Source organism: Lepisosteus oculatus, chromosome 17 (genome assembly GCF_040954835.1).
Source record: "Lepisosteus oculatus isolate fLepOcu1 chromosome 17, fLepOcu1.hap2, whole genome shotgun sequence".
Taxonomy (NCBI): domain Eukaryota; kingdom Metazoa; phylum Chordata; class Actinopteri; order Semionotiformes; family Lepisosteidae; genus Lepisosteus; species Lepisosteus oculatus.
In genome coordinates, this window is record NC_090712.1 from 17749236 (window position 1) to 17770493 (window position 21258).

The following is a 21258-nucleotide window of genomic DNA, read 5'->3' on the forward strand; positions in this document are numbered from 1 at the left end:
TTGCGTACTGAAAGGACTTCTCCACGCTGCGAGAGAAACCAGTGGCAGGCTGTGGCTGAGCTCCGTGTTGACCTGCTGTCCTCGCTGTGCTGTGCAGATACCCCGCCCCACGAGAGGGAGGAGCTCTTCGTGGAGAAACTGCGGCAGTGCTGCGTGCTTTTCGACTTCGTCTCCGACCCCCTCAGCGACCTGAAGTACAAGGAGGTGAAGCGCGCTGGCCTCAATGAGATGGTGGAGTACATCACGCACAACCGCGATGTGGTCACTGAGGCCATCTACCCCGAGGCTGTTGCTATGGTGAGGCCAGACTCAAGAACAGCTGCCGGGATCTTTGCAGGGGCTACTCAGTAAGAGGGTAGTTGAAGATCAGCTGAAAAAAAATATTCATAACTCCAGGCAATACCCTCCTCTGTCTGCATCACATGATACAGCCACTCTTTTTCACATGTGTGTTTGAGAGGAAATTCAGTTTGCTGTTCATGACACCTGCTCTCCATGTGACCCTCTTTTAGTTGATGTCCAGCTGCCACAGCTGCATCTGGTTGTAATGTGGGTCCTATATTTCTGTGCTCCTCTTGCCAGCGGTATTGTCTCTTTCATTTTAATACTGGCCCTGCTTGATCCGCTCTAGACCTGATCATGGAGAGAGGCCTGGGAGCCATTACATCAGCCCTTCCCTTTGCAGAAAGCACAAAGTTGGGGACATAGATATGTGCAGCCAAGCAGTTAAGTTACTTAACCTACACAGTGCTTCATGGCCATCGGTAGAAGAAGACTTATTTTCAGAACATCCTAGGTGTTTGAATATGTAAAATGCAGCTGATTAAGAAGGTACCATTGTCTAAATGTTTTTATTTGAACTTTTCTGATTTCTTTTATTTTGTTTTGCCAGTTCTCAGCGAACCTGTTCAGGACCCTCCCACCTTCCTCTAACCCGACGGGGGCGGAGTTTGACCCCGAGGAGGATGAGCCAACACTGGAAGCTGCGTGGCCACACCTCCAGGTGGGCGGGGCCCTTTCCGTAGTGTTTACTTTGTAGAACAATCCTACTAGAATAAACAAATTCCGCAACTCTGTAATAAACATGCTGGGTATAGGTAAGTGGTCCAGCAGGATTTTTTTTGTGTGTTTCTCGTCACTTATTTTTATCATTCTCTAAGTGTTTTTATGATGAAGGTTAATGGCATCTGCAGTAATAGCGCAATTCATTAGGACAAAAGTCCATGTATGCTGTGTCGCCTTCTGACAGTGGTCCCAACATGTTTTTTTTTCAGCTTGTATATGAATTTTTCTTAAGACTGTTGGAATCACCGGACTTCCAGCCAAACATTGCAAAAAAACACATTGACCAAAAGTTTGTTTTGTCGGTAAGTATTGTTAATCTTGTTCTAATAGTTTCTGAAACCATTTATAACTTTGATTGTTAAAAATTATAGCTGTTAAGGCACTTTTTTGATAATGGTGTTTAAATCAAGCTTCTAACGTGATTCAGTGCACTGCTGTGTCCCTGATTCATATAAAACAACAGGAAATTAATTTGGATTTGGATTAATTTGTTATGCATGATCACTGAATTATTTGTGCTTTGGCTGATATTATTATTAAGAAAGGAGGTGTTAATGTTGCTCATGGAGTTTGGAAGATAATGTCACTGTGTTGGCAGCAATACAAAAAAACAGGAATTTTTTAAAAATGTTTTTTTCCTCGATGTCTAGTGTTAAAGATACATTAACCAAGTTTGAACTTTTTCTTAATGTGGTTATGTTGCATAGTCAAGGTGAAACGTGCAAGAGGGAGTTGTCTTTGAGTACCCCGTAACCCCAGCAATTGTACATGTCTTCAGGCACGGATCACACTGTATTACATTGTGAGAATAGAATAAAACTGTTATGCATTAGCATACATAAGGGTACACTGTTCTTTGCTCCCTGTCTTCCCACATGGCTCTTATCTGCTGACTTTTGATAGCATCACAGGGGTTCGAAGTATGCAGGCTGTGGAGTAACGATGTTTGATCTGAATGGTGTTACAAATTGATCTGAGCATTTTGTTGCTGTTTATGGTTAGACCTGTACCTACACCCTCATATTTCAGTCATGTTTGAGCAATACTGTATGAAGAATTGATCTCCCATTTCCATCTTCCATCCTCCATGACAGTTACTGGAGTTATTTGATAGTGAAGACCCCAGAGAAAGAGATTTCCTTAAGACCATTCTCCACAGGATCTATGGCAAATTTCTGGGGCTGAGAGCATATATACGACGACAGATCAATAATATATTCTACAGGTAAGAAAATTGCACCACATTTCAGCAGATGTTTAGAATTGTGAGGTACGGTTTGTTTTGTTGCATGTAGTTTGCTTCATGATGTGTTGCTTTAGGGATAATATATGGCTCCTTGTAGGGAGTTGTCCAGTATAAAAACATGTTGGCAGGGATGTTAATTAAGCCTGCTTCTGTTCAGTGCTTAAAGAACAAGGTTTCGCTGCTCTGTCCTGCCAGAGAAAAAATGATACATTGACATTTTTTCTGTGGAGTATGAAATAGTGTTCTGAAGAGCCTTTCCGCTTTTGAACATCAACTAAGCAAATTATTGGAAAGATGAAGACATTCATTGATAAAAATAATTTATAAATAAACATGCTGTAGTAAGATTTGAAAAGGAAGGTTGGTACAGTGGGATTTTGGATGGTGATGGTGCCTCATAGCTCTTTCTGGGATCATGGGCCAGGGCACTTTCTGTGTGGAGTTTGGATGCTCTCTGTATATTTAGTAACATTTCTTGGGGTGCTCATGTTTCTTCCCACCTCCCAAAGACTTGACGACTCCAGCAGAGCTGGGCTAAGATTGAGAAGATTTGAGACTAGAATGATAATGATGAATGTGTTTGTGTTTTTTTTAATTTCATTTTTCAACCAATAGATTGCACATATTTTTTCCCTAGATTTATATATGAAACGGAGCATCACAATGGAATTGCAGAGCTCTTAGAAATATTAGGAAGGTGAGTAGTATGGACATTCCTGATTTAAAAAATTAAATAGAAATTTTAAAAACATCTACAGACTTTTTTTCTTTTGTTCCTTTCTTTCTCTAGTATAATCAATGGTTTTGCTTTACCGTTGAAAGAAGAGCATAAAATGTTCCTGATCAGAGTATTGCTGCCATTGCACAAAGTGAAATCACTTAGTGTGTACCACCCACAGGTAATAACACTTCTTTTAAAATGCTCAATTTCTGTAAACAGAGTACTGTACATTTTCCGATGTTGCAGTTTTGTCAGCTTGTGTTCATTTTTTTATAGCTGGCTTACTGTGTGGTGCAATTTCTGGAAAAAGACAGCAGTCTAACAGAACCAGTAAGTACAGATCTCTGTGAGCTTGTTACATTGGAATAAGAGAGGTCTTTAAAACCTTAAGTCACTTGGTCAGTTTTACAGTTTGGGTGTTTTGAATGGTGCAGAAGTCAAACTTCTTTTTTGTGGCTTCTCTAAGATGTATCAAAATCTAAGCAGGACCATGTATTATTTTGTGATTTTTTTTTAATTAAATGTTTACTCATGTTTGTCTAAAGTATTTTTACCTTGGCCTTCTAGCAAGGATTTCTCTGTCAGTTTCTGCTAGTTTTATTTTAAATTTGCTGACTTTTAGACTGTTCAGTACAGAAATGAAAGCATTTTAATTGCATGAGTTTACAGTGAGTTTCATAAGATCCTTCTTCATAATCTGATTTTAAGAAATAATCTGCAGATTTTCACACATGGCTCTAGATGCCGGCCTGGTTTGTGTTAGACGTTTTACTGAGACTTTGCTTTCAGTGCAGTGCCAGTGGTGTTCAGACACAGTGGTTCCTGCTAAATGATCAGTGCGTTTAAAAATTAGAGCATCAAATGTCCAGAATTCAGGGATTGTTACCCTGTAAGTCATAATGTAGTTGAAAAGGTTAAGTTGGGATAGGACTGGATAGGATCATTTGTCTACTATTTTAATATAGCAAACAGAGATCGGCCTGTTTTCCTCAGTGGTTATGTAAAACTCAGCATTAGTGAACTTCAGATTTTTCTCTGGCCATGACTATTCAGTCTGTCTGGAGCAAACTGCTGGTGCATACAATAGCCCCTCTGTGGTACAGTTATCCTGTTTTTGAAGTGCCTTGAAGTTTTGACTCATGAGTCGCATGTCCCCCAGGTCATTATGGGCCTGCTGAAGTTCTGGCCAAAGACCCATAGCCCAAAGGAGGTGATGTTCCTCAATGAACTGGAAGAGATCCTGGATGTTATAGAGCCATCTGAGTTTGTAAAAGTCATGGAACCTCTTTTCAGACAGCTGGCCAAGTGTGTGTCAAGTCCACATTTTCAGGTGAGGTGCGATGGTGAGTTCTTGGGTTGTGAAATGTATATAATATCCATTTGAGGTGCAGGGTGCAGTTTTCCATTCAAAATGTGGTTGTTGGGAAATAACATGAATTTTGTTTCATTCTTATTATGTTTTAATTTTCTGGAGAGGTAATTATTGAGGCTGTCTTTGATAAACTTTCTGATCCCGGTGTGAAATGCGCACTCTGAGAACCGGGCAGAACTAGTGGGTAAAACTCTTGTTTGTTTTTCAGGTGGCAGAGAGAGCTCTTTATTACTGGAACAATGAATATATCATGAGCTTGATAAGTGATAATGCAGCCAAGATCCTTCCTATCATGTTCCCAGCCCTATACAAGAACTCTAAAAGCCACTGGAACAAGTATGTATCATTCTTGTCTTGTGTCAAGAGCTGTTCATGCACCACCTCTGTCTTCCTCACCCCTATTTGAAGCATAAAGATTACTTCGGTTTTTTGCTGAGAATGTCTACGTTTGTATTTATCTGTCATTTGATATACGTAAAACACCACTAAATAACCCAATTTCTAACCACTTCTTCTGATTCAGGGCCACAGGGGAGCTGTAGCCTACCCCAGCAGGCAACGAGCACAAGGCAGGGTACACCCTGAAATGGACACCAGTCCATCACAGGGCAGACGAACAGACACGCACACACTCGCATCAGGGCCAGTTTTCCCAGAATCTAGTTAACCTGCCATGTTTAACTTACTTTGGACTTAGTTTGGACTGGGAGGAAATGGGAGCTTTCGTGTTGTCCTTCAAAACAATATTTTCTTTTTGAGGACTGGGAGGAATGTTCAGTGAAACAAATAGAGCAGTGTATTCATGAAGTGTGACAGGTGGGAGCTTCTGTGATTCTCAGTGGTTTCCAACTTTCTGATGATGGGTAGGTGCTTAAGGCAGGTGCTTAACTTCTTTATTTGTGCTGTGTTAAGAGTCTCGTGTCGTAAAGTAGTAATGTCATCTTCAAGTGAATTCATGAAAAGCAGCGCGTGGCAGCTGTTTGAAAAGTTGCTGCTTTGCTGCGTTACGTCTGCAGCATGGTATTTCTCAGGCTGTGCATTAAAGGTTGAAAACAATAATTACTCCTATGTCTTATTGTGAGGCGTGCAGCATGTTGAGGGGTGACATCTTTTTGCCTTCTTTTAAGAACACTTCTGTTTTGCCAATCTTAAAAGTTTTGCAGTGCGAACAGAGTATTTATTATTAATACACTATATCGGTACACACAAATTATCCAGGAATGTTTACCATTACTGGTTAAAACGCGGAAAAAAATGTTATGGGATACAGCATAAACATAGATGCTGAATGAAATTTTGTGATTAGTTTAGGAATGTGAAGTTTTGTTCAGGACACCAGCATCACCACAGTAGTAACAGTAGCTACCGATGGCACTGTTTCTTAAGTCCAGACAGCTGTTCTGTGGCTCACAGCTGACGGGATGGTAAGTCGCTGTAATCAAGTTGAGAACAGTTATCATCTTGCCAACCTGGTGTGGAAAATGAAATAAAAAAACAAGAATAATGCTGGTAGCAGTATTAAGGTTGTGGTGTCAAGGATCCTGTGATAGAAGGGTGTACTGCATTAATTCAGTATGTCCTGATGGAATTACTCATGTAATGTTCTGAGGGGGGTGGGATGGGCGCACAGTGGTAAGCATTGTTGCCTCACAGCCCTTGTTCCACTGATCAATCCGGATCCTGAAGCTATCAGTGTGGACTTAGGATGTTCTCTCCCCTTGTTGGTGTGGTTTCCTCCAGGTGCTCCAGTCCTCCAGCTTTGCAAAGACATACTGGGGGGTTCATTGCCTTCTCATTGTGGAAACGTGCCCCCGTGTGTCAGTGTGTTTGCAAGTCCACCCTGCAGTGGACTGGTGTCCCGTCTAGGGTATACCCTGCCTTGTGCTTGTTGCTTTTTGGATGGAGTATTCTGATATGTAATAGTTTTAGAGTTAAATCCATCGATCCATTTTCAGTAGCTTTTTCATGTGTAGAGATGTTGCAATGAGCCAGAGGCTAAACCCGGCAGGCAGGGAGAAAACGAGCCGACAGATTCGAGCACCGGGAGCAGAGAGGCAGCAGCGCCACCGCCGTCCTGCCATCCGTAGTGCCACCCTTTCATAGACCTAAAACAGCCAGCTCCCACACGGCGTTCCCACCCGTAGTTCAAACAAGTCGGTCAGTGCGGAAGTTGACACAAAAATGTTCTGATCAAGGCTGATAGAGTATGAAAACACTAGGATGAAACATCGGTCTCAATGAAAAAGCAGTGCAAGAAACAGAAATAATTATAAAGGTAAAAACTATGTATGGAGTGATTTTCTTAAGAGATGATAAACGATTTCTTACAATCCCGTTGTCGAGAGCGGCTGTTTGTTCAGCAGCTTTGTTGTTTTTTTCATCCTTCTTTCCTTCTTTGCTTGGGTGAGTTTTTATTTGCACTCCTGGATGAACAGTTCCCTCTTTCCCTTACCTATCAAGGACAATCCATGGGCTCATCTACAATGCGCTGAAGCTCTTCATGGAGATGAATCAGAAGCTGTTTGATGACTGCACACAGCAGTATAAAGCAGAGAAGCAGAAGTGAGTTCCGCCCACAGGAGTCCCCTGTACTGTACAAACCCAGCAGGCATCCAGCTAGAGTCAGAGAAAAACATACCATCCTGGAGCAGGCAGCACTGTGTGATTGGACTCCATAGGAAGCTGCATTATTTTTATTTTGCTTCATGTTCTTGAAATAACTTGTAGTGCCAAAAGCCAAATTGAGTGTAGCACAAATGCACTACTGTTTTATTGATGTGCTTTATGTAAAGGCAAATACTCACACTTTGTCCACCAAAGAAAATAAAATCTCTTTTTTTTTTCCAAAGTTTGAATGGTAGCCATTTCTTTGTCTGAAACATTTCGTTCTGAAATTTCCAGTTTCGTTGATACCGATATATTTTCTTTCGTTCTTTTCAATTTCAGAGAAAAGTACAAACTGAAGGAACGTGAAGAGATCTGGCACAAGATTGAAGAGCTGGCTCACCAGAACCCGCAGGTCAGAACAGTGAGAGCGCTGCCCCGTTAAGTGAGGAGACTCGGGAAGAATAGTATCACAACTTGTATGTGCAGTTAGTCTGCAATTACACTGTCAGGGTTTCTGTCAATTAATGGTGTAATTTGGGGGTGTTACCAGTGTAAGGAACTTCATTGTTTTGCTAATTTTAAATAGAGATCTTCTTGCTGCTGAGCAATATAATTATCACTGTTAATCTCTTGCCCTTTGTGTCTGTCGTGAATACAGTGTACAGCATTTCTGCTGTTGTAAAATAATGTTAAGTGTGAAAAGAGGATACGGTAGATGAACCTTGTGTGGTGGCTGCGGTTTTCTTGTTCTGATGAGCTTGAGAGAGTGCGAGCTGGCCTGACTGTGTATTGATGTGGTTTGGATTAAGACACGGAAATGATCTTGCTGTCTCTCTCTTTCTATCTCCCCTGGAAGAGTGCAAAGATTTATCCCTCAATGACCTCCAGATGTGTCACTGGTTTTCACCCTCAAGATGAGGCAAGTTGTATGTTTCTTCTGGAAGTGAATGAAGAATTTTTTTTCCCCGTGGACGTGCCTTTGTCCACACTGTGTGAAATATGACGACTGCATTGGCACGAAAGACCTCAAGTGCAGCTTGAATTCTGAAACCACACAAGCCAAAGAAAACTAACTTCTTTATTTGACTGGAAAATAGCTTTTTAAAATAAAATAAACTTTAGCTGTCGTTAATGATTGAAGATTCTGCCAAAATAAATTTTTACCCGTTTTGGTTAGCAACAAATGGATGCACTTTTTGATGGTGGCCCACAAAAATCATTAGTTTGGATATTTGTTCATTTTTAATAATAACAGTAGCATCTTAACTCCTCTTTTTGCTTGCACTGTCACGCGGTCTTTAAACTGTCACATGTAATAGAGGACACATGACATCCTACCCTTTCTTCTCCATCTGCTCCTATAAACACACTCTGGCCAGGCGACTCACTGTATCTTGATCACAGAGATTTTTAATTTCTGATAAGCACAGGAGTTGTGTTGTCCGTCTGGATGCGAGGTTAAAATACGTTTCTGGTTGTTGACGTGCAGAGGAAATCGGGACTCTGAATGGAACACACAGGGCGTGTGTGCTGGTGCTGCCTCTCACTGTCTCTGTTGTGACTCCATGCAGTTCATGATGTACAGTGAGAGCTCAGCCCTGATGCCTTTATACTCCATGGAGACCGAGACCCCAACTGCTGAGGATATCCAGCTGCTGAAGAAAACTGTGGAAACTGAGGCCACACAGGTAATTCACTGCCACCAGAGCATCTGCTCCCATGAGAGGGTCTCTTTGACTGTTGTTGGCTGTCTTTGCTGTTGTGGAGTTTCATTTATGCCCCTGTTAAGGCCTGGGCAGGCAAACATGGAGCGGTTTTGCAGAGCCAGCTGGTTTTCCCAGTTGGTATTGGCTTGCATCGCCTTTGCGTTTTGCCAGCCAGACTCCTAACAGCCTGTACAGCTGGAGTTGAAGCTCATGCTGTTGTTTCACCCCTTGCCTTTCTATATGACAGTCACAGGAATTTGAAATGTCCGTCCTTTAAGGTTACGGTGAGAGTTAAGAGCAGCTGTTGAACAGTGGATACAAATAGTAATTGGCTTCGTCCAATCACTATCCAGTGCTGCAGAACCATACTATTACTGTAAAATTAGATTTCAGTGCGTCAGTAGCACTTGCAGACAATCATCACTTATCTCTGTGAAGTCCCGGTAATGCATAGTTTTGTGCATGACGTGTATAGCTTATTTTATTTGAAGTATATAACTATACTTGGGTTTTGAAAATTTGGGTTGATGCACAGCCATCCACTGCCCTGTTTGTAACCCCTCCGGACTTTTCAGCTTCAGTTTGGATGATGCATAGTAATTTGGATAATTTTTGCATTTACACAAATAGTTGTCAGCTGTTCTTTTTCCCCTTTGAATAAAAGCTTGATGAATGTCCCCCTCTTGTGTGTCAGGTGACCAAGGACATGAAGAAGGACAAGGTGTTGATGCGCCGGAAGTCGGAGCTGCCGCAGGATGTGTATACTATTAAAGCCCTGGAGGCCCACAAGCGTGCAGAGGAGTATCTGACAGCCAATCAGGAAGCTCTCTGACTAGGGAGCCCCTCCCACTTCCCCTCTCTCCACCCCGAATGCTTTCCACCCATCTGGAGAGCCCTGTCTGCAAAGACCCTAGCTATCACACACATCCTCACCCACGCACACACACCAGACAGACAAGACGCGCACGCACACAAATAGAACATTGGTATACCATGCTGGGTCACAAGGAAAGAAGATCCTAAAAAATCAGTCAGCAGTGTTTTTGTGTCTCTTTCCTCATGTTTTTTTCCTTTTCCCACTCTTTGTGTTTTTTCCCTTTCATTGAGTGTAGCCTCTGACTAGGAAATCTGCAGCCACTGTAAGGCTCTGAAGAGAAGGTGTTAGTAGGTAACAAGACTTGTCACTTTATTAGTATTGAAGAAACTAAAAGCACTTAAAAACGCAGGCTTCCTTCACTGTGTTTTTTTTTAAGCTATCCATTTTACTTGTAGACATTTTTTCCAGGAACATATATAGTAGCCCTATTTTTATCCAAATGTGTAATGTTCTCTTTTAAAGAGGCAGTACTATTGCTTGTTTAGTTTATTCATTGGGTTTAATTCATTTTGGTTTTGTGCTTCTAAAGATTGAGTTTTCTGAATCATTGCCTTCACCTCAAGTATTGCACTTCTATGCCGAGTTTCTGAAAGATCTCCTTGTGTAGCAGCCTGTGTTGAAAAGACTGCACCATTTGCTACCTGTACTGTATTTGTTCCATTCAAAATGGATGATTTTTTATTGCATCATTTTGAAAGAATCTTGAATGACGGGATTTGAGCCTTCAGTTTTTAATATTTTAAGGCCATGTGACAGTGGGCAATATATGCAGTCATTTGGCTCTGAGCTGGAGGAACACAAGTATACATACTCCCTTCCTGGATGCTATAAATGTCAATACACTCATTCCAAATGGTTTGAAGAATCAGGGCTTAAAGAATTTCTGCTATATTGTGAAAGATTCCAGTATTGAATCCGTTTTGGCATTATTTTCTTGGGTTTTGTGCACAGGTGATTAGAAAGATCAGGTATGATGAATTCAGCCAGTTCTAGAGGTAGTTAAGAGACTCAGGAAGTGTAACAGGCGTGACCTCCTGAACAGACGTCATAGTATTTTAATTATAGTGAGAACGTCTTTGATACCCATCTGCCTTTTTTGGAAAGTGTTACATTTAAAGTCATTTGTACTCCGTGTACAACATCCTCTCCGCCTTTAGTGTTCAGTTCTATAATTTCATTCAAGCTGTCCAAAGGACAGTGGAAAAAGCACTAGAAAGTGTCACCATTGGTAATGGCTGCTACCTCAGCACCAGATAGTGTCCCCAGTTGTGAGGATCCTTGTTTTCTTTCCTCCCATGGTCTCTTGACACCTGTTAGTCGCAGCTACCTCCTTGTGCTAGAGACGCCTCCTAAGTCGTTTTTGTTGAGCTAGCATTCTTGCCCTTAATGTAGATAGATTTCATGGTATTGTACAGTAAGAGCTTGTACATTAGCTTGATCGCTGTCTGTTTTAAATGCTTTAGTGCTCAATTTAATCTTCTGGGGTATCTGTTGCTGTGATGAATGGGACTGGCTCTGGTTTTGGGACTAGTTCCTTATATGGACTAAGTATTCTAGATTATGACTGTAACCAATGTGGCCATCTAGTGGTTGTGCAAAAGGAGATGCCATGTGGATCTACAGTTTTCTAAATGCTACATTTAAGATCGTTTTAATAATTTAACATTTGTGAAGGCAGAATGTCTTTTACACTTCAACAATGTTGTCACCTACAAAGACTATTATCGAGCAATCTGCCAAATTTTAAAAAGGTGAAATACTGGCTTTGCTGTTGGCTTTTTACTTAAAGGATGTGAAAATATCAACTGCCTTCATAGTTTTATTTTTGGTTATGCAGAGAATGGCATTGTGAACAAGCAATTGTTCCCATGCTGAGCATTATTTTATGTTCTGGCAAGCAGACTTCAGGCTCAGTTCTAACCAAGAGCAGAGCGGTCATCTTCTCTAGCAGCTGTTGGCTTCACCACAGCTGGAGGGCTAGCTTCCTGTTCTGTCTCTCAGTGGGTTTTGTGTAGCAATTCAGTCTGGTGATTTTGTGCTTGGCAAGGGAGCTGTGTAGACAGACTGCATTAGTACTAACGCTTAGAGAGGGAGTTGTCATACAGTATGGGTGGAACTATTTTGTGATCCAACTGGATCTCAAGGAATCAGTGCCATGTACAAAGCATGTGCTGGTTGCTGTTTGTTTTCTGAAGGCATGAACTGCCTGCGTTGTACCTTTTGAGTGTAATGTCCAAGTTACACTAATTACAGATTTGTTCCTAATTTTTCAAAGGCTGCAGTCACTGGAAATGAAAATGCTGACTCATGTTTTAGAAACAAACTAGTAATTGCCGTTGCAAGCATAGGGAATCTCTTCATCTCACCCAGCCCCTTGAAAACCTGTGATTTATTATTTAGACTCTGTCATAGATTGTGAACAACATTTTTATGGTGCCGAAGCAATATTTAAAAAACAATTTAAAACATGCACTTGGTGTACGGGAGCGCTATACAATCCTCTTATTAGGAATATACACGAAAGTAAAAAGGTGAGATTTGCTTATTATTCAGGCTCATTATAAGAAAAAAGAAAGCCTGCAGTTACTGTTGCGAATATTTGTGTACTGTATATTGTAATGTATATTGCTTAGGGTTGCAGTCCCCCTCCTCATTCCTCCTGTCCTCCCTGCCTGGTCTGGACTCCTCCCCTCCTCTCCCCTGTCCTGCTGCACGATCTCCCTTTTCTGTTGTGGGGTCTGGAACTTGAGCTTCTGTCCTTCTCTTTCTAATCATTCCAACGGTGGGGAACACTTCTCTCAGAGGGCAGCTGCTGGACAAAGTGACCATATACACTGTACTACTCAACTTTGCAAATATCTAAAGTGGCATTTCTGTATAAGGCATGAAAACATGTTTGATCCTAAAATGGCTTGAGGTTCCCTTTTCCCCAGTCATGAAATGGTCACTTAGTTGTTTTGTTACTGTAAAGCTAAGAGGAAGTCAGGTTTATTTTTCTACTTGGTTTACAAACTATCAAATATCTGCTTTTTCATTTGGATCAAATGACTGAATACCTCAGAATATATAGGGCTGTAGCACTGATTTATTGGAACTGTGGAACCATTATCTGGCTGGTTAGGTTTAAGACCCTGTTTTCAATACTTACCCCCTCATTCCAAAACAGTACACAGTTACTATAGAACAGGCAGCTTTTTAAATACAATGTCATAGTACTTTTTTAATGGTGTATTTACATTTCATACTCTACTGTAAGGTACAGATAGGTTTTGAAAGTCTTAGTTTTGATGGTGTCTTGTGACCAGTACATCTTTTACCTATAAAGAAAGCATGTTCGTCTTGGGCTGTACCAAAGATCAGTGAACATGGGCTGTTGTCTACACAACCACGATAAATGTTACTGCTTTCATCTACCACAAGCAGACTCCATTTCCTTGCCCTGCTTTCCCAAGTCCAACAGCCCTCTCAGACATTCCTTCAAGCAGATTTTGAGAAACTGTGTCCTTCAGAGCGGTCTGGTGTGAACAGCCTTTTGTGGGAACCAGAGGAGAGGACAGGGTGCTCATTTTGTCCAGCAGCTGAGCTGAGCATAATGCCTAGAGGGCTGTAAGAATTAAGGGTCTCTCCACTACCACAACTCCCCCCAGTTCTGACACTAACATTAAGCTGCTTTCCAGGTCATATGTACATATGTTGTACTTTAGGTAGAGCATTACATAGTATGAAAATGTCATATTTTGTACAGATGTTCATGTATGTACAGAACAAAATAAAGTCTCTTGAAACAAACTTGAAGGTGTGCATTTTAAAAAATGCTATGAAAAAAAGCAGAATATCAATCTTTAAACTGACTACCATATCAAAGAAAATGCATCCACAAGGAATATCCTTACATTCTTTATTTTAGATTCTGTTGCATTTATTAAAATCACCACTGAAATATAAACACATTGAAAAAATGAAGAATTAAAAAAAATACTACATATGAATTAAAGAATGATCATGAACATAACTGAAAAGGGGCAGTCTGAAATTTGGAGAGTAGGGTGTAGAGTTAATCGTGTGAAAAGAAACTTTACACGGCTGTAGTGAAGACTGCCATAAAGGTATACTCAGCTGGGCATACAGAACGTCATCCACGGCTCTGGGCGCAGGACGCGGGGCTGCCCTCACTTGCGGTCCAGCTTAAGGCCGGCAGACGCCTGCCGGGACTGGAGTGTCCGCTGGACCATGTCCTTCCACTGGTCATCTGAGATCTCCTGGGCCCAGGGGGGGATCCCCAGCGAGGGCAGGCTGACCGCTGCCATGGTCCTCTTCACCAGCTCCACGTGGGCTAGTGAAGGCAGGAGACGCACGCTTAGTTGAAGAAACCCTTCTGTTACTTGACATCGTATACGAATAGCGTGGATACTCTATAATCACGACCAGACTTTCTCCTATTTCATGCAGGAAAATATAAAGCACTGACATTTTACATTTAATTGTTTTGTTGAAACTAACCGACATCTACTTATTGCTTCCTTGATTTTATTTAATCCAGCCATTGGTTTTGCATGTCTGGATTAATTGTAAAAATTCAAGTGGCCTCAAATCATAATTGTGGGAGAGATGTGGCGATTTAGACTTAAAAAAAAAGTAACCGACTGGTTTACTTTCTAAATATAGAATTCTTAAAGCCTCATAGCTGTATTTTCAAACTTCTTAAAATGCTCATCACCCATTTTGAATAGGTTAAAGTAAACCTGTGTTCTTCACTGTGCCACTGTTTTATGACACTTCATGTGCTCATAATGACCCTCAAAATAACTGGTCCCGTGTGGAGCTGAATAGTGCATTCTGGGAAACCCGACACTGGTGCTGGGATGGAGCACTGGGAGACGTGGAGCTGGAGTGCGCTCCAGCAGGACTCCAGGAACTCACTGGCGTCCATGGGAATGGAACTGCGGCTCCTCTGGGCGGCTGCTTCCTCAGGGTCCTCCTCTTCGTCACTGTCGGGGGCAGGTGGCTGGGGCAGGAACAGGCCCATCGCCTGAACAGCACACAGGAAACTGCCGTCACGGGGCAGGTGGAAGACTGTTCTGCTTCAGACCCTTGCCAAAATAAAACTAACTGTACCTCTATGAGTCACAAGACCACAAATTCCTATCTATACCTCATGTTGGCTCCTGACTGTGCTTATTGCATTGGGAACACTAAAGGTTTCAGAATTCAAAACTTATGCAAAGAAAAGGATTTTTCAGAAAGGCCGATAGTTTCAACAGCTGAACACATCTGTGAGACAAAGCAAACCTTTAAAACAGCGTTGGGGTTATAGGCTCATGTGCTTCTAATATTAGAGGCTGTAGTTCACAGTACACCCTCTAGAACATGGCCAGCCAAGTTTCCGTCTGAGAAGACAACTTTATCCAATGTAAAGGCTCATACTGGACAGTGCTGCTTCTTCTTTTGACAAGCTGTCAAGACCTCTGCCCTCCATACTGAAACGTGAGCATTGGGAGTCTGTGTTGTGAAAATGAAAGCACCAGCATCAATGTTTCCAGATGACATGCTTAATGCTCCATCCCCAGTGACATTCCCCTATTTCACACGTCACCCCTCAATTTTAAGAGTTCCCAAAAAAAAACCTGAGCACCAGTGTAGCTGACCAAAAAGCATTTGAACAGCAAGGACGGTTTCTCACTCTCCCTGTCAAACAGAAGTTAACCCAATGTCACGCTAAACCTGCCAGAAGAATACTTCAACAGATAAGATTTTGCAGCAAGCCTGCTCCTGGGGCTGTCTGCACACAGTCCATGAGAAGAGAGCTGTTTGGACACTTCGTCCCATCTGGGGACAGAAGCCTGCAGTGGGGCTGGCACAGCGGCAGAGGGGTGTGACGCTGAAGGCTTGGGTTCAATTCGTGGATGTGGAGTTTGTACCTTCTCCCTGTGTTTGTGTGGGTTTCCTCCCACAGCCCAAAACCACACACTTGGGTTAACTGGCTTCTGGGAAAATTGGCCCTGTGTGCGTATCTGTGTATCTGCCCTGTGATGGACTGGCGTCCTACCCAGGGTGTATCCTGCCTCGCACCAATTACTTGCCAGGATGGGCTCTGGCTTCTCTGCGACCCTGAATTGGATGAAGAGCTTAGAAAATAGACAGGTGGAGGCACACCCCAATGCCTGTAAAACAGTTTTTAGAAGTCCTCCACACTGTGTGATTTGTATGTATATGCAATGTATATAAAGATAATAGTTTTGAAACTAATGCCTACCATCATGAGGCATCATTCAAAAGGCACCACCAGACTTGGCTACCTTTTCATTTCAAAACACATCGGTGGTGAACACCACAATTACCGGAGATGTTCCAGTGCCTCATCTGTTTAAGGAAAGTGAAAAGCAGGAGATGCAAAAAGGCTGCTGACCACTGAGCCACACTGAGCCCGTCACCCCATCGCCCTCCTCCACAGACTGCAGCCACTCAGCTGGCAGGAGCAGAGCAGCCTGCAGACTCCGCTGTCTCCCAGCGCTCATTCAGCATTGCCTGCCGTGCCAGACAAGTACCTGTATCCTGTCTTGTATGTCCTCCACAGGCTCTGAAGGGCCGGACTCCTCGGGCTGGTCTGTCTGCTGAGAGCTGGGCAAGCCCGAGTCTGGGTCCTGGTTCAAGGGCTGGTAATAATACCCTCCTCCTGCTCCATCCTCGTCTTCTCCCTCCGCCGCCGCCTCCTCCTCCTCGTCCTCCTCGGGCTCCTCGCTGCTCCACTCGCCCCCCGCCTCCAGCCCCCCTCCGTCCGACAGCCGCTCCTGCCCTAGCTCCTCCTCCGCGTTCGGGAAGATCCTCTCCGGGCCCATCTCCGCGGCTCTCTCCACTTCCATGCACAGGCGCCGGGGCCGGGGCCGGAGCTGCAGCACAGCGGGCGCGAGGCGGCAGGTCAGGGGCTGCAGCAGCTGGCACTCCCCAAGATCCCAGCACGGCCTGACCCCCATTTCCTATCTGGGACCACCCGTCTGACCGTGGCCACAGGGGAATCCCAGCTGTAGCCAGGTGACTTCACCAAGAGGTCTGACACTCCTGCACCAGGGAGCTGCAGCCACTCCAGATGGGTCTGTTTCCAGATCCGACAGCCCCTCGCATCACAGCCCCCCACTTCCCCTAATACATCTTCAGTTTTGTTTAAAGTACTTATTATTTGCATTGTGCCATTGTTTCGGTGGCATTCTAGAAGAAAGGTCAAGTCCCGCATTTTTTGAGCCTACAGAAACACCATTGTGATACAACTAACTTCAAAATAAGTGACACTTTGACAACAGTAAGACGAAAATATTCTGTTCTGAATATTAAGTGAAATCGCTATTCTGTAAGGAGACTAGACGCTACCCTACAACGGCAACCGAACAGTAATGACTGCAGGCTGCTCCTGGGTCTACTAGGGGACTCGCGACTTCAGAAATGTACTTGACAGCATCTTCACCAACACTTCTCAAGGATATTATAATCGTTTCTTTTACCACCAGCAGTAAAATTTCAGTCACATCTAGTAACGAACATTTTACGAACAGGCAATTCGATGAATGTAACTACGCTCAAAGCTGACAAATACCTAAACCATACGGCACAATTTGCTTTTGAACTTGATACGCTGACATTGTGTGCACACACATAAAAATCGCCCCCTTAGTACCCCCCCAAGCTGAAGCTTAGTTGACTTACCTGCTTCTTTCTTCGGATACGAGAGAAACGTTTGCAAAAAGATCCTTAAGAGCCCCGTCTCTCCATCGCCTTACACACAAACACCTCTGCCCACTTCCTGTATCTCCCGGAAATGGGCCGCAGGCGGTCGCAGCGTCAATACGTCACTATAACGAGACACGGATCTGGAGCGTCCTGCACCAACACAAAGTCCTGCAGAGTCCTATTTATATGAGTTATTGTCTGAAAGAGCTGTCTTTTCTTTACACACTGGGTATTCAGCCAGGGCTCGAGGGAGCACTGGAAAAACTGTTCACCTCACTGGTGTGTCAGACACGTAGACTGTGGTCATTTCTGCTTCTGACATGAAAGCTACACCGATAAGGCTTATGTTGCAAGTTTCGACACGGAGTTCTTGTTCATTCCTTTATATTATATTTATTCTACTATTTTGATATTCTGCTTTCCCGACAGTATGTGTATTAAACATACGCTTCTCATTTTAAAACCGCATTCGGGAAGTGTTTAATTACGGCGCAGCGCTGAAAAATGAGCTGTGTTTTTTCAAGTCTTCATTTGTGTCTGAAAGCAGAACCTGACATAAGAGTAAAAGGGGTTGCCTGCCCTCTGTGCTAAAGACATATGATACTAGTAGGGTTCAATTCCATCATAACATGATCCCGTATGAGGCCAGTCTGATGCTGCGGTGTTGCGCCGTCGCCCCCAGGTGGCGCTGTGGTGCGGCGCGACGGAAGGCCCCTCTGACCCGCACAACTGAAACCGGACGCTTCAGCTGCCGAGTGAGGGGGTCCGGCCCGAATTAAGGCAGGGCCGGAGTTACATCGGGTTCGCATCCTTTGAAAGCAGCATGGCTTTGAACATCTACTTTTGTGGCAGCATTCGGGGAGGGAGGCAGGACGTGGCAGTCTACCAGAAGATTGTGCAGAAGTTGCAGAAGTACGGCACCGTTCTGACGGAGCATGTCAGCCACGCTGCATTGTCAGAAAAAGGTGTTTTCCCTCCTATATTGTGTTTCTTGTTGATTCCCCGTGTTGAGAATGTTACTTTTCCATCCTCCACTCCTTCACCGAACCGCATGGCCGCATAGTTGTTTGAACTATGTGTTTTCTCTGCGTGCTTCCCATCTCTAACTTCTACCTGATAAAAGCCCAGATTGCAGGTGTGTAGATTCCAGCAGTGCGTGCGAGCATGAAGACGATGGTCCTTTATTTTCCTTTGAACAAAAAAAAACTTTCGGTGAACTTTTCGGTTAAGCTTTAACTTTTCGTTTTCGGTTAAGGTGAGGTTTTGCTCAAGTGTCTATCGTCATAGTTACTCCCAGTGCGCTATTCCATTAATTACTGCAATGTGTGTGCTTTAATCCGAATCGAGTAACACTTAAACTGAAGCGAAAGGGCGCATATAAATAGGCGTACAATAAAATATGACGAGGTTACTTTGTACGGTACTGAACTGAGTGGTTTTAAATTTGCGAAAACCTTACGCTATTTACGCCTGTTTGCATTTAACGTATTGCGGTTCGTTAATGGTGTTTAGAATATATGAATGCTTTGATTATGGACTGCAAACAAATCGCTGACGTACCGACCGCGCAATCACATTACATGACGTAAAGGACAACTAAACTTCATCTCAACCTGGACCCTCTGATCAGAGGTCGCAGCCTTGGAGCTGGAGGGTCCCATAAGCCAGGGGCTTTACAGATCGGCAACATCTGTGCATGATCGATGAATTAAGCTAGTAATCTGATCGATTTAGAGATTCTGGTCCTAAATGATCCCTCAATTACTCATATCGCGTGTTTCACTGACCATATCTCAGAACGAACTGCCGAACAAAAGCCAGAGGGCACCAGGGTAGACTGTGTGGAAGCACGTTTTCAACCCAGAGGAGGAGGCTCTTCTTTTTGCAAGGGGTTGTGGGAGTGTGGAACAAGCTACCCAGACGTGATTGATGCCGATACCCTGGGTTCTTTCGAGAAACAGCTGGATGAGGTCCTGGGATCGATAAGCTACTATTAAATGGGCCAGATGGACAGAACAGCCTCTTCTCGTAACCTCCCTCATCGGTGGTGACCTTCCACAACTGCTGAACTGGGCTCTGCAGGGCCAGAGCTGGAGATCCCCGCTGGCGTCTGGGTATAGTGAAAGGTTCCTGTGATCTGGGATCATTGTGCCTCCACACTGACTGGCCCTCTGTCCTGTGTTTTGCTGTGCCAGGGGAAGACGCTGTGCTGGAGGGAGACAAGGCTATCCACGACAGAGACGTCGACTGGCTGAAGCAGGCTGATGGTGAGGCCATCCGATCATTACAGCAGCCACAACAATAAAGACACCAACAATAAAGCAGTCAAGTAGTGCAAAATCCTGCAGTAAACTGACCAAATCAAATGGAGAGTAAAATAAATTATACATTAAAATCTTTAAACAGTTCTTAGACCGTCTACAGTGGCAGAGTCTGTAGTGAGAGTAGACAGTTGGGTAGGTGTTAGGCAGTGAATCAGACTCTTGTTCCAGAGTAGCACAAAAGAAGGCTCTTTCACCTGTTGTTTGGAGCCTGGTCAAATAGATCTCTGTTGAAATGCTGCACTCATAGAATTAATCCCCATCTGTGGACAGACTCTTAAGTTTCACAGGAAGCTAAAGCAGTTTCCATAGGGTGGGAATGGGATGCTGAGGCAAGAGTCATGTTCACAGGCTGCTCAGAATTCTGCACACAGTGAAGCTTATTACTGCAGTAGACACCCCAGTAAGGTGCTTCTCCTGATAAATTGTAGGTATGGATCACTTTTTCAGCATAAGAGAGAGGTAGGCCCTTAATCTGGAAAACTTAGTCCAAAGGATAAAGAGGTAATCGTTTTGTTTCTAATGTGAGCTTCAATTAACAAATCTAGAAGAGGAGCAGTAGAGGTTCTTGCGGTCTGTCCGCGGGCCCGTGGTGTGTGACCCCGGTCTGTCTGGCAGTGATCGTGGCCGAGGTGACGCAGCCCTCGCTGGGAGTGGGATACGAGCTGGGCAGAGCTGTAGCCATGGACAAGAGGGTCCTGTGCCTCTTCCGACCTTCCTCGGGCCGAGGTGCAGTATGTGTGAAAACGCCTGTTCCCATTAAAGCGTTCTACTACGCAAAATAATCGTTTTTCTTTCCAGGAGACAGTGGTGCCAGAGGATCGTAAACTAGCTTATCGTCCCAAATCTCATCCGTTATTTTACCATAGGCGAGCTGTCCATAACGGCTTGTCTGCATATTCAAGTCGGTCTTTTATGTCCTGAGCCCATGAGTATTCTCGGCAACTTTACTGAAATGAATACCAGGGGGTTTTGAAACTAAGGGGCGATGTGCTGAATTATGAGAAACCGAGACCTTTAGACCTTTCATCTTTATTTGTAAAGCAAAGGCATTTCAAAGCAAAATCATGCTCAATGGACACGAAGCACTTGTGTAGGGCTGTAGGGCTCAACACCAGTCTTCTTCAAGCCCGTAAGGGACGAGGCCCTTTGTCCAGCATGGCAGAGGAAGCAGCGTGTGGAGGCGTGTCCCTGCCTGAGCGCTCTCTCTCTCCGCAGTCCTGTCCGCGATGATCCGCGGCGCAGCGGACGGCTCCCGGTTCCAGGTGCGGGACTACGCGGAGGAGGAGGCTGAGACAACCGTGGAGGACTACTTCACAGCCACCGGCTTGTCCTCTTGAAGCTGCGCTGTGGTCAAGTTTCTGTAAACCAAGCTTCCAGTAAAGACCAGGCTCTGACCAGGTGTATTGTGGTGCTTTCTATTAATAATAGAAATTCTTAATTGTATAGTGCTCTGCACTGCAGCATCACAGCTCTTGGGTCCCAAGTTCAATTTTGGACTAGGATGCCTTCTGTGTGGAATCTGCATGTTCTCTGCAGGTTGGCATGGGTTAATTGGTTAATTGGCGTGTTGGTTTGGAGGCTTTCTACAGGGGTTCCGGGGTGTCGTCTATAGACCCCCTAT

At 43.9% G+C, this 21258-nt stretch overlaps 3 protein-coding genes across 3 annotated transcripts in view; 2 read left to right on the forward strand and 1 right to left on the reverse strand.

The window, feature by feature from the left end:
- The window catches only part of ppp2r5d (protein phosphatase 2, regulatory subunit B', delta), a 30548-nt gene extending 17165 nt beyond the window's left edge, over positions 1–13383 (forward strand). The window contains exons 4-17 of the mRNA XM_006638675.3: positions 98–297; positions 893–1003; positions 1275–1367; positions 2160–2290; positions 2949–3008; positions 3102–3210; positions 3309–3362; positions 4192–4362; positions 4613–4740; positions 6865–6966; positions 7351–7423; positions 7868–7930; positions 8583–8699; positions 9412–13383. Coding sequence (XP_006638738.2) covers positions 98–297; positions 893–1003; positions 1275–1367; positions 2160–2290; positions 2949–3008; positions 3102–3210; positions 3309–3362; positions 4192–4362; positions 4613–4740; positions 6865–6966; positions 7351–7423; positions 7868–7930; positions 8583–8699; positions 9412–9549 — 1550 coding nt within the window. The 3' untranslated portion in view covers positions 9550–13383. The remainder of the gene's footprint in view (positions 1–97; positions 298–892; positions 1004–1274; positions 1368–2159; positions 2291–2948; positions 3009–3101; positions 3211–3308; positions 3363–4191; positions 4363–4612; positions 4741–6864; positions 6967–7350; positions 7424–7867; positions 7931–8582; positions 8700–9411) is intronic.
- A 95-nt stretch (positions 13384–13478) lies between these two features.
- On the reverse strand, positions 13479–17411 carry mea1 (male-enhanced antigen 1). The gene is made up of 4 exons (XM_006638674.3): positions 17290–17411; positions 16140–16481; positions 14515–14623; positions 13479–13927 (listed from the first exon to the last, which is right to left on the reverse strand). Exons 2-4 carry the CDS (start codon positions 16452–16454, stop codon positions 13764–13766), a joined length of 588 nt encoding a protein of 195 aa, XP_006638737.2. The 5' UTR covers positions 16455–16481; positions 17290–17411; the 3' UTR covers positions 13479–13763.
- Positions 17412–17997: 586 nt separating this feature from the next.
- dnph1 (2'-deoxynucleoside 5'-phosphate N-hydrolase 1) lies at positions 17998–21031 on the forward strand. The gene is made up of 4 exons (XM_006638838.3): positions 17998–18278; positions 19509–19580; positions 20253–20363; positions 20853–21031. Exons 1-4 carry the CDS (start codon positions 18137–18139, stop codon positions 20972–20974), a joined length of 447 nt encoding a protein of 148 aa, XP_006638901.1. The 5' UTR covers positions 17998–18136; the 3' UTR covers positions 20975–21031.
- Positions 21032–21258: the final 227 nt, after the last annotated feature.

Bases quoted from the DNA above. Each gene is read 5' to 3' on its own strand.
- mea1 (XM_006638674.3), bottom strand. From the start codon at position 16,454: ATGGAAGTGGAGAGAGCCGCGGAGATGGGCCCGGAGAGGATCTTCCCG. The intron at 14,624-16,139 runs GTACTTGTCTGG...TGTGCTGTTCAG, and splicing joins ACATACAAGACAGGATACAG to GCGATGGGCCTGTTCCTGCC. The intron at 13,928-14,514 runs GTGAGTTCCTGG...TGCCTTCACTAG, and splicing joins TTCCATTCCCATGGACGCCA to CCCACGTGGAGCTGGTGAAG.
- dnph1 (XM_006638838.3), top strand. From the start codon at position 18,137: ATGGCTTTGAACATCTACTTTTGTGGCAGCATTCGGGGAGGGAGGCAG. The intron at 19,581-20,252 runs GTGAGGCCATCC...TCTGTCTGGCAG, and splicing joins CTGGCTGAAGCAGGCTGATG to TGATCGTGGCCGAGGTGACG. The intron at 20,364-20,852 runs GTGCAGTATGTG...CTCTCTCCGCAG, and splicing joins CCGACCTTCCTCGGGCCGAG to TCCTGTCCGCGATGATCCGC.